This window comes from Psammomys obesus, unplaced genomic scaffold (assembly GCF_907164565.1).
Source record: "Psammomys obesus unplaced genomic scaffold, mPsaObe1.curated_primary_1811, whole genome shotgun sequence".
Lineage (NCBI taxonomy): Eukaryota > Metazoa > Chordata > Mammalia > Rodentia > Muridae > Psammomys > Psammomys obesus.
In genome coordinates this window covers 1,009,653-1,021,772 of record NW_026591086.1, presented here as the reverse complement: position 1 = coordinate 1,021,772, position 12,120 = coordinate 1,009,653, and the positions used below count along the sequence as shown (strand labels likewise).

The 12,120-nt window shown below is 48.1% G+C and overlaps 1 protein-coding gene across 1 annotated transcript in view; it reads right to left on the bottom strand.

Moving 5' to 3' along the window:
* Window positions 1-7,182: 7,182 nt before the first annotated feature.
* Window positions 7,183-12,120, bottom strand: part of Fam124a (family with sequence similarity 124 member A) — a 52,386-nt gene continuing 47,448 nt past the window's right edge. The window contains exon 4 of the mRNA XM_055609670.1: window positions 7,183-9,667. Within this exon, the coding sequence (XP_055465645.1) occupies window positions 8,876-9,667 (792 nt within the window). The 3' untranslated portion in view covers window positions 7,183-8,875. The remainder of the gene's footprint in view (window positions 9,668-12,120) is intronic.

Here is a 12,120-nt window from a genome sequence, read left to right as displayed (position 1 = left end):
CCTCCAGGACTCAGCAGTGAGGGAGAGTGGAGACTGAGGCATTTCTCTGAATCTTCTACAGGAGCTTTGAGGGTCTCTACCCTCCTTACCCATACCTTTGGCCCCTTCCTTCTCCAAACATGAAGGAAGGTGGTGATGGACAGTTTGAGCCTTGATTGGGGGTGAAGGGAAGGGAAAGGCTCATTCTCATTTCTTCTGACTTGCATCCCATACGAGAAAGGTGAGGAACGGCCTAGCTTGTGTACGTGTTCCTGTCTACAAGGAGGGTTACCTGTCAAACCATGGGTGTGATGAGGGCACTTCTGAGGGAACTGTGTGGCCCTGGCTACCCTGAGTGACCTTGATGGGCCTAGAACTCTGTATATTTGGCTGTCATAACAGCAGATCTTTCATGTCATATATGGATGCCCACACGTGCCTTTCAAAGACCCAGAAGGCGCCTAAACCAGGCGCCCCTCTGCTTCCATGTACCACCAGCAGGACTTTCCTATTTAAAACCACATCTAGGCCATTGGTGTAGAGTTATTGTATTTTGTGTGTACAGGTGTTTTTGTCTACATGTATGTCTTTCTACCACATGTACGCAATGGTCATAGAGGCCAGAAGAGAGGGTCTGACCTCCTGGAACTGGCGTTTCAGAGGGTTGTGAGCCACCAGGTGAGTTTACTGGGCTTTATCTTTTGTTGTTAACATCATCTGAAGCATTATTTCTTATATCTGTGCCCCTAATTTCCTTTTCTTTTCAAATGTGTGAATCATGTAACATTCAGTTTGCCCAGCACCATCACCGATGGTTTGATATTATAAACTGTCCTGTGATAAACAGATACACAAACAGCTCTGTTTAAACAATTTCCCTGGGATAGAGTCCCAGAAACAGAATAACGGGTCGTTCCAAAACAGTGGCAATAATCAGTGCTAAAAGCCACAGATACACATAAATTGAGTATCTTGGAAAACCTTGTTTAAAAGCGGATGAAAGCTGTGGCTGACTGTGAAAAGGCTGCATTCCTGAGCATATTAATCTTGATGGCTAAGGTTTCTGGTCCTTTCTGAAAGCTTGCCTCTAACGCAAAGACCTCCCTGGCTTCCCCTGAGTCTTCGTTGGACCCCTACAACTCTGCAAACGAGAGAGGCAGGGCTGAGGAGTGGCTTAATGAAGGTCACACGGCTAGTGGGTCTTGCATGGCTCCATAGCTCTGTCTGCTCTGCTTCCTTAGTGCTTCACATACTATTGACAGATCCGAGAGAACCAGGAGGAGGAGGAGGAGGAGGAGGAGGAGGAGGAGGAGGAGGAGGAGAAGAGCTGGAAAGGGCCGAGGAAGAGTCCTTTGTGATATATTGTTGCTGTGGTGCTTGGTGGGGTGGATTTGGAGGCACAGAAAAGTGTCATGGCGTGGATGTGTGGCGGGCAGCTGAAAACGGAGGCCTAGTTTCAATGAAACTGTTGTGGAATGTGTGGGAGAGACTGGAAATGTGCACAGGACAGCCCCAGGAGGCTCACAGAATGGGAAGTCTCAGCACAGGCTAGGGTAGGTGCAGGACAGAATGTGACCAGCAGAGTAGCTGGGATGGTCAGTGTGACCCAGATGCTAAGGGATAGGGAGGGCAGCAAGCTCCTGTTTCTAGCAAGGGCAGCACTAGGCGGGAGAGACAGTCCTGACAACAGGGCAGAGCCATGAGTGCCGAACCTCATCAGAAAGGTCTGTGGGTCTCCACAGGTCTGCAGAAACAGCTTGGGTGGTGAATACAGACCCAGCAAACCCCTGATCTTTATGACCAAGGAGACCTCCAGAGCCCCTGGCAAGGGATGAGAGGGCTGGTGGTGGGGGCAGGAGGTCCATTTCACAGGAGTAGAACATAACTTTTGGAGAAGAAATAAGACAAGGAACCATCTGTGGCTCAAATTGGTTCCCTCTGATCTGCCAATTTGAGTTTCAGGCTTCCAACTACTGCCAAGCATGAAGGCTTTGGCTGTAGACCTGTTTTACTATTATTCTTGTTCCTCCATGCCTTTGGTCTTATACAATAAGGAGGGATGCTGTTGAGGCAATGGGCAATTCTGCCCCTGATTGAGTGGGGCCAGGTTAGCTTCTGAGTGTAGAGCAAAGCCAGGTGACTTGGAGGCATTTGTCAGGAAAGGAAGGAAATCAGAAAAGGCTTGGGGCGTGGAAACCTGGAAGAGGCTGAAGAGCAGAGGATGAGGACTTAGCTCAGCACTGCCTGAAGTTGTGGGATGGAACAGAGCATCTTGCAGGAGGGCTCGGAGTGAATGAAGTTCGTAGAAGACCAGAGGGTCAAAGATTGCTACAGGGCAGCAGGCAATGGCACCTTGAGCCCCTAGTGGGTTAGGCAGGGAGATGGTCCAAAGATGGCACGAAGCTTCTATAGACAGGAGAGGTTGGAGAGAGCAAGAAGGAAAAGAATGATTAGGGAAGGGATGCTCAGGCTGGAGGCCTGGGAGGAAACAGTATACAGTGACGTAGGGTTTGGCTTCTCTGGTGATGCCTTGAAATAGGTAAAAATGAAACAAAACTAGGGTTGAGGAAGTAGTGACAGGTGAGGTGTTTATCACAGCTGTAACTTCCTGTCTGTAGGGAGGTCAGGGAGAGGGGTGCTAAGGAAGCTCGCTAAAGCAAAACTTTGTCTTCCCACCTCAGCATGCTCGGAAACTATGACCATTCTTTAGAAAAGAAATGCCACATTTCTGAAACCCCTGTATGCAGGCAGTCCAGGGGCCTTGACACAAATTACATAACTGAAACCTCAAAATGACCCACCGAGGTCCTGTATGTTACAGGTGATGGACCGCTTCTGCTCACAGCGAGTGACAGCTCATGGATTTGCGAGGTAGATATTTTTGACCCTAAAATTCTAGACTCCATTTTGTGAAATAAACCTAGGTTAGTTATATTAAATGTATCAGGAAGATGATTCTAAAATCTATGGTTAAATGGCGAGTAGTAATGATAGTTGAATGAATACGTAAATGGATGAATGAATGAATGAATGAATGAATGAATGAATGAATGAATGAAGAGTGGAATAACCAAACATCCACATTGTTGAAGAAAAGACTGTGGAGACACGTGTTCCTCTGTATTTTCAGGTACCTCAGCATAGGGTGTGGTGGGGGACCGAGCTTGCAGTGCTTGCTTCTCTTCTAGCTGGGGAGACTAGAGAATGGAAGCCGGCTTTGCAGCTGCAGAGGATGGCTGAGGATGCGGAGAGGGCTGGACAGACAGGAGCCCTCCATCAGCTCAGGCCGGGGCAGTGGCTCTTGACAGGATGTTAGTCCTACCTCGGCCTTCAGGTTTCCTAACAGCACAAGAGCTTCAAAAACCTGGAAGAAGCCAGCCCCTAGGAAATTCCCTGGCCTCACGGTGCGGCTGAGGAATGTCTGGAAAGGCACACGGACGGAGTGCCCCCTCCTCCAGCTGTTGTCAATTTCATCCCACCCAAGCCACTAACCTGGACTGAAGTAGCAACTCAGGAGAGAAGGTGACTTTAGGAATCTGCTCTAGAAGTTGCCTGATTTTCTCGGAGCGACTGCACCGAGGTGACAAGTCACCACTAGTTTCCGCAGCCATATATGTTATGTATCTGCATGTGTATACATACATGTATTCACATATGTGTATGTGCAGCTATACATATGTGTGTATATGTATCTCTGTGTTTATGTGTGTGTGTACATGTACCGGTATGTGTATCTGTGTGCGTGTGTGTACATGTATTTGAATGTGTAAATCGTATTTGTATCTGTATGTGTGTATGCATGTACATATGTATATTTATATTTGTTGTTCTATAAGGCTACTTACCTTCCTTTTTGTTGGCTTTCACAATCATCAATTAGTGCAGTTATAGTTTACTTTATATTGCTAGATGTGTTTGTAGAGCCTCTTTTTTTTTTTTGTCCCTAACTTTCTATTTCTATTTACACAATTTAACTTGTCTCAGTACTTTGTGGGAAAACAAAACAGAAAGTGAAGCTCAGAATAATAATTGGAGGAGAAATGCCTTCTTCCTGTTCTGGTAGACAGAATCTTCTTAGTGGAAAGGAGCGCTGGGTTTGTTGTGTTTGGTAGCAGTGGCCGCCAGGCGGCACCAGAGCCCTCCTCTGTCTTCTTCAGGGAGGCCCTCTGGCCTGGAAGTGGCTCCCTGCAACCATTTCTGGCAGGACCCACATACTCCAGTCAGGAAGCTCTGGAACCAGGGATGGAGACAGGCACCGCTGACTTAAGGCTTCTTTCAGACACTAAACACATCTGGTCACTGTGGCACCTGGAGGAGGGGATTTGTCTTTGTTAACTCTCCACATGCTATTGTCCTCTGGGAAGTGGGGACCTCGATGAGAAAATGCCTCTGTTGATTGCCTGTAGGCAAGTCTGTGGAGCATTTTCTTGATTAATGATTAATGTGGGAGGGCTCAGCCCACTGGGGTGGCATAAGAAAGGCTGTGAGTGGGAGAAGGAAGCAGGCTGAGTGTGCCTGAGGAGAAGCCAGTAAGTGGTACCCCTCCATGGCCTCTGCATCAGCTCCTGCCTCCAGGTTGCTTGAGTTCCTGCCCTGACTTTCCTTCAGGATGGACTGTGATTGGGATGTGTAAGCCAAGTACATCATTTCCTCCCGAAGTTGCTTTTGATCATTGTGGCTATCACAGAAATAGAAAGCTAAGACAGTCCCAAATGGAACGTTCAGGGATGGTGCCATGGGGCTCAGGAGGAAAATTTTCACTATCACCAAGCATTCCTTGAACATCTGTCTGAAAGGAATACGTTACTGGTAGTGGCACAGTACCTCTACAAAAACAAAACAAAACAAAACAACAACAGACTGGGGCAGTCTCTAAAAAAATCTAAGGGACCAATGCTACTATTCATCTTTGCCTATGTTATTTACCAGGATGGATTATGGCATTTAAAGCCATTGAGTAACTAGTCCTCTATGTTCCCAAGTTAGAAAAAGCCTTTGGTAAAAGTTGGAAAAATATACTTATGTACCATTTTTATATTCAAGTCCCTGACCTTTCATAAATCCATTTGTTGCAATAATTAATGGTGACAAAGTATATTTCCTGTGAAAATCTTTTCTTTTTTTCCCAATACTGGTTTCACCTGTTATTCTCTCAAGCCTTTCCAGGGGATCCAGGAAGGGCTGAACCCAGCAAAGAGCAGCCACATGGAGCCATGGGCCCTGGCATGGGGAAGAAGGCCACTGTCCACTTCCCCCAGAGCTCCCCGGCCATCCAGGCCTGGAGTTCACCTGCAAGAACTATGGTTGGTGCCGTTGTTGGGGTGTTCAATGGAGGAGGGCTCCACAGTATGTTTAAATTTTTTATTATTTTTAGATTTATCTATTTTCTGTATATGAGTGTTCTGCCTGTGTATATGTATGTATCCCACAGGTACCTGTGAAGGCCAGGATAGGGACTCTGAAAGAGGGACACATGATCTTAACCAATTGGCCATCTCTCCAGCCCCCACTCTCCCACTTTTTAATGCTGGGATTGAGCCCAGAGCCCCATGTATGCTAGCTGAATGCTGTACTACTGAACTATACCCAGTCCTTCATGGTTGGTTTGATTTGTCTTTAATTTTTCCCCTCTGTTTCTGTGAGTCTGCTCAGGTGCCTGATAGCTGACAGACTAGAAAACCCATTCATTACAGAGAGAAGGGGCTAGAAAAACGCAGACATTTCTCCTGGATTTCCTGAGATGAAGACGTCAGCATGTGCTTAAGGCAGACATCTGGTCTCCCGAGGGGGACCCTAGATGAAGGGATGTAATCCTCCACTGTGAGTCCCCTGTTCTTTGGGTCTTGAGACTCAAAGAACACCAGCACTTAAGACAATGTGTTTAAACAGATGTCACATTACCCTCCCCCCATCACAGAAGGGCCACCTCTGCCCCCATGAGTCCCTCTGATACACATGTAACCAGCTGATGGAACTCAACGTGATTTTTGTAGTTTGTCCGTTCAGTTGGGGACACACTGAGATATATCTGATGTCTAAAGCAGTCACTAGGTCGTTCTTAGTGTAGGACAAAGGGACACCCTGAGCAGTGATGAAGAATCAAGGCAAATAAGGGATGTAGTGGAAACTCGACCAAGGCAGCCCTCTACGCACAGCTGGGGGTGGGATGGCTTAAAGGCAAGAGATTGGATCTCACCAGACAACATAAAGCGAGGGGTTAAATGGACAGTCCAGAAGAGGAATAGCTTATCGGATCACCTCGATATTTTTACAGTTGAACACATTTATTCTTCATCGGTTGGATTCTAGTATCTATCAGAAGGTACTACCTCAAGAGTCAGGACTCACTGGTGGGTGGCAGGAGGAGGGCGCTAGTTCCGTGGCAGGAGAACAAGGGCTTACAGACTGTCACTGTGCTGTGCTTCATCACTGTGCTGTGCTTCATCTGCACACTCCCACGTGCCAGCGTCGGGGAGCCTGGGAGTGGCCTGCGGCAGGAGGAGGGCACTCACAAGCTGTTCTTCTCTGTGGTATCGTTGACACCTTTTTGGGGCCACCCGGTTTGGCAGACAGTATGTGGGGGAACAGCTCACGAAGAAAGGGTAGAAATGCTGAGACTGGAGTTGGGCTGGCTCCAAAGTAATCCTCATGGGGCAAGTATACTAAAACGGGTTCCCGGGGAATGCAGACAGAAGCCATCGCAGGGATGCAGGGCCCTCGCTTTTGCCTCTCTGACTTTGGCGGTGGTGCGGTGGATCCCTGTCCCAGTGGCCTGCCAGCACCCCTAAGCTATTTTTCCTCCTTTCTGATGTTGGCATGTTGCTTACCACTATCAGCTATTGACTTGGGAGTCCTACTTCTGGGCTGGAGGTGGGCTGTAGGGGCTTATTGGGAATCAACTTCACAGAAAGCATCCTCTTGCACTCTGAGCCTGTGGTTCTGCAGTCACTAGCTTGTCCTGAGAAGTCAAGTTTCTTGGTATCACACACACAAACAAACACACACACCACCACCACCACCATCAACATCATCATCATGAGCAGCAGCAGCACCAGCAGGAGCATAGGCTTGGAAACCTAAGCTGAAGGCCAGCTGGAATCTTGAATCAACCTTCCACAGCAGTCTATTTTAAGAACTCTCCAATTTAGCCAATACTGGCTTTAACCTCTTCTTAGAAATGAAGTTTGATTGAGAATCAGCCACTCCCATTCACATATATTTTATTTCTCATGCTGCAATAGAAGCAATAGCAACATATCTGGATAAAGTTTAAAACATGATTGACAAAGTTTAAAGTATTTATTATCTAGCCCTTTTCAGAAGTTGGCTTACTCCTGGTCCAGAATAAGAAGAGACCACTTTTTTTTTTTTTTTAATTTATTTACATGGGAGCAGATTTCAGAGTCCTGGGAAGTCCAAAATGGCTGAGACAAGGTAGAGCCTTGGGCTTTCTTTGTGAGGCTGGTGAACCTGAGGCTGACTGATGGCGATGGTTAAAGAGAGCCTGAAGTCCCTGCTGGAAAGGGTCTGAGGCTGTGTCTGCGCTGGTGTGGGCCCTTCCAGAGAGGAGAAGACTCACCCATGAGCAATTTAGACAAGAAGCACCACGATGGGCAGGGAAGAGTACACACCCATGCTTTTCTTTCCCAAGGATAAACAGAATCTAGGGATAGTTTGGCATTGTCCCCAAAGCTGGAGCTTGGCATTGGTGAGGTTGGGGTTGTAAACTTAGCCTTGCCAGGAGGTCTAACCACAATTCACACAGTGGTAGCAACAGACAAGAGCTGGGGAAAGCTAGCATGGCTGCGTCGCCCCTGCTTTCCCTAAGGCTCCTGTACACTCACAGGAGGATGGCCTTGTGGAGCACTGCATATATTTGCCTACTTTGGGGAGCAGGGCATTTGCTCACATATACAATCAAAAGGACAGCCAAAAATGTTCCCGACATTCAGACTGTTTACCGGAGACAGTGCCACAAAAGATGGCTCTGGTCATTTACGGAGAGATGTATGCAGCCCTTAAGAGTGTGCTTTTTTTAAAGTCAGAGAATCTCTTGAGTGTTTCCCCAATCACACCTCATTAACCCGTTACTCGTAACTGCAGGCAATGAGTTCTCATACACAAATGAGTCCAGGGGGGACGCCCTGCACGCTTGCTTACTACCAAGAATCGGCTGCGGGAGAGTGCGCAAAACTAGGTTTCACAACCAGGTTACTCTGTAAGTGTGCAAGGCATTGGCTTCTCATGCTAAATCTTTGTAAGGCTTGTTAGCCAGCTGTGTACAGACTGCGGGTGTCAAGTGCTGAATGGCTTCAAAGCAAGGCATTCTGCTGTCTGACGTAGTTGACAGCTTTCCTACGAAGCATCCACTGGAAGGACTTTGTGATTCTAGAGTCCTGGGTCCCTGTGTGTCTCTGGGGAACCAGGAAGGCCTGCGTTCATGGCACACCAAGCTCTGACACCAGTCACTTGGAGTCCTTTTCCCATTCAACATTTTGGCTTTCATTATTTTACTTTCACAGTATGAATAATCATCAAGTCAGCTCTGGCTATGGTTTTTTTTTTTTTTTCATTTCAAATAATTATATGAAACATTAAATTTGTATAATTGAGCATTCAAAAATAGATTTTATGATTTAAGTGTGTTGAAAATTTATTTCCATAAAAATGTCAGGTGTTTTCTTTTCTTTTTTTTTTTTTTCCTCTGAGCCTCTAGAAATATGCCACCTGTCAGTTAAGGATAGGTGGCATAGGCAACGTGTTAACTATCTCCCAAGACAGATAACAGTTCTAGTCAGGGTTGGCCAATGGGACTGAGGTCACCCCATGGACAAGGAGTAGAGGGCAGTGATACCCAAGTTCCTGCGACTGAGTCTGTCTGAAAACCAAGACATGCTCAGATGTAGAACTCTTCCATGTCATCATCCTCGGGACCAAGTGTTGTCGGGGGCAGTGGCACATCTTGGCCACCCTGTGTGGCTCTGGGGTCATGATAAGGGAGCTGTGTGGATGGCTCTCGGAGCACGGAGGCAGCGGAAGCTGAGAGAGCTGCAGGAGTTGTCTCTGCAGGGCTGGGAGAGCCTCTGGTGAAGAAAGGCTGGGAAACCCGGGAGGCATCTGGGCTCACCTCACTGGCAGCAGGCATTGGTCCTTCCTTGGGACTCTTGTGCGCTGGCCAGTGGCTGCTACACCTCTTGGAAGGGAGAGATGCCTCCGCTATGTTGCAAAACCTACTGGGTGCAGAATATGCAGAGACCACAGACAGGTCCGAGGAGGAGAGCCGCAGGCCCGTGTCCACATCTGTCTCTTGGGCCCCCTCTAAGGCATCAATAGACATGAGGTGGCTGGGCTTCCACTCTGATGCACTGTGTCTTGGGGAACCAGTTGGTAGTGGCTGTGGTTCAGAGGGGGAGGGGCCTCCGCTGGGCAAACAAAACAAAGACTTGCTTCTCTGGAAGGACCAGGCAGAGCTGGAGGTGCTCAACTGTGGGGTACAGTCCTGCTCACTTCTGGGAAGCGGGGTCATCTGGCTGGATCCGGGGAATGGGCTGTCATGCAGGGTGCTCTGGCTGCTGCCCTGTGCTGGGCTCGGTGCGTCGATGCTTGCAGGAGCGGTGGAGTGAGGCTTCTTCTCAGAAGAGTGGTGCGTTCTACTGCCCTTGGGGACCTTTTTGTGTGCCCTCTGTGCCTGTGGAGAGAGGCTCTATTAGTTAGAGGATATACTGGGGCTCACTGTTAAATGAAGCATGAATTGCATTGCCATTCATTTGAAACTTCCAACTCTCTCGGTCTGGGAAGCTACCTCCAAGACCGAGAAATACAGCTGGCTCCTCGCTGGACTGGGAATTGTGTTGTGTAAAGTCCAGATGTGAATGTACCAAGGAAAGAGGGCCCAGAAAAGCCACGAAGATGAGAATCCCTGAGAAGTGTCGCTGCTCTCCTCAAGGCTCTGCCACCTTTGTCTTTGGTCTCCAGTTTAGAGCACCCGGCAAGGCTTTCGCTGAGGGAAGAAGAAATGCTGCCTACACTCATTCACGTTTCTAAGGGGTTCTCATTCTTTTTACTCGTCTGCTTGGTACATTCCATGTTGACTTTAAGTAATATGCTTTCCTGTCACCACAAGGAACCACTTGTTCCTCCTCCCAGACTGAGATATGCTCAAACAATTTGAGATCACATCCAGCATGGGACCAGATGGCAGCAAGTATCGTTTCCCAGGGGTCTTCCTCGAGAGGCATGAACAAACATCTATTTAAACCAGATATGGCACAGATGAGGGATTAAGGAAGTGGTCCCATCCAAGTCCAGCTTGGTAAGCCAATGCTTTTACTGGGGTCACTTATACTTCATGGTAGCTGTTATTGCCAAAAACCCAGCCCAGAAATCCCCACCCAACCTGCAGGCAATTCCACTGAAGAGAGCCTCTCCCCAGCAACTGTTGACCGCTTTTCTTACCTTGGAAAGGGCCTTGTAGGTCTTTTAACTTTCTCTGAGTGTCCTGAGCCTTTTAAACTTTGGTGAGCTTGTGGAAGCTCCTTCCAGGAGGCACTGTTCTAGCCAGGGAAAACAGTTTCTCAACACCAAGACACAATCTGAGAAGGATCCCTAGTGCAGCCAGGATGTCTTCCAGAAAAGAAGGGCTGTGGAGGGTCAACATTTATTCACCTGCTGATAGAAGCTATGGGTTGCTTTCTACATTTTTCCTTTCCGGAATTAGGGACACGACAGGGAATTGCTGCGGCTCCTGATGAAGCATGAGGACGCGTGGGGTAGGGATAACATTTCACCTTCCAGTATCTCTGCTCTTTCTGCACACACCAGCCCTGTGTGGCTTAGCAGTTCCCCAGGACCTGCTGTCCCCTGCCTGGAAATGGGCACCCTGCTCACGCACACTTCACCTCCTCTGCTTCTCTCTAATTATTCCTTTGGCCCAGATCGAAAATGATAATGCACACTTCAATCGAACCATAGATTTGAGGACAGTGGATCTGGATTTATTTAGGATTGCACACCTGAGTTACGAATCCCTAAAATGAAAAGGGGTTGCCACGGTTTTACTAGAAAGGGCATTTCCTTCCAGCAGACTGAGACACAGGTCATCATAACAGACGTTCCCATCTCCCCCATTAATGAGGAACCTGGTTTCCACAAGCCATCGAAGAGCTGTTGTTCAGTGTAATATGTACCCACTGAGTACGCATCATGGGCAAAGGAGGGGAGCTACAACAGAAAAGACGCTGGCTTGACTTGGAACTTTTAAACAAGAAACATTATTGTCTAGAAGGCAAGACAAATAGGAGAGATGAGAGAATGTGATGGCTGGCACTTGAGGGCCCTGGGGGAGAACTCGTTTTCCCAGCAGAGTGGACCTCAGCGGAGGTGGGTCCTGAATCACACACAATACAGGATGTGGCCTTGCCAAGGCCAGGCGGCTTTCTGGCAGGACGGTGGCACACAGCAGGGCAGATGTTTGGGTGGAGGTGGGGAACCCATTCAGAAGCTGCTGCACTGATGCTCCCATTCTTAAGTTTTGGGACACACAAGCTCCATCCCAACAATGGACACAGCCACTCCTCGGCCGTGGACTCAGAGGCACAGACTCCCATGGGACTACCTGCCTGGCATTTCTCTCTGTATTTCTCAGTCTGCATCCTTTTGGCTTTTGTCCCTGTGACTTGCCAATCCTATTCCATCTCCTAGGCTCTGCATCTCCTGTTGGCATGCCAAAGCTTTTGTTGTTTTTGTTGTTGTTGTTATTATTATGTGTAGCTTAAAGCTGCACAAGACTTGTGTGGAGCTGTCGAGATGGCCCAGTTGCTGAAGTGCTTGCTGTGCAACCATGGGGACCCAGGTTTGGACCCCTAGCAGCCGTGTAAAAAGACAAGCATAGGATCAGGTGTTTGTCACCCCAGCGCTGGGAAGGGAGATGGGCAGATCCTTGGGGCTCACTGGCTAGTCAACCTAGCTGACTGCTGAGAGACCTGATCTCAAAAAATAAAGTGGAAAGACCTTGAGAACGACACTCAGTGTTGACCTAAGGCCTCTCCAAGCATATGTACATGTGCGCAGGCACCCAAATGCACATGTGATATCACACACACACACACACACACACACACACACACACACACACACACACAC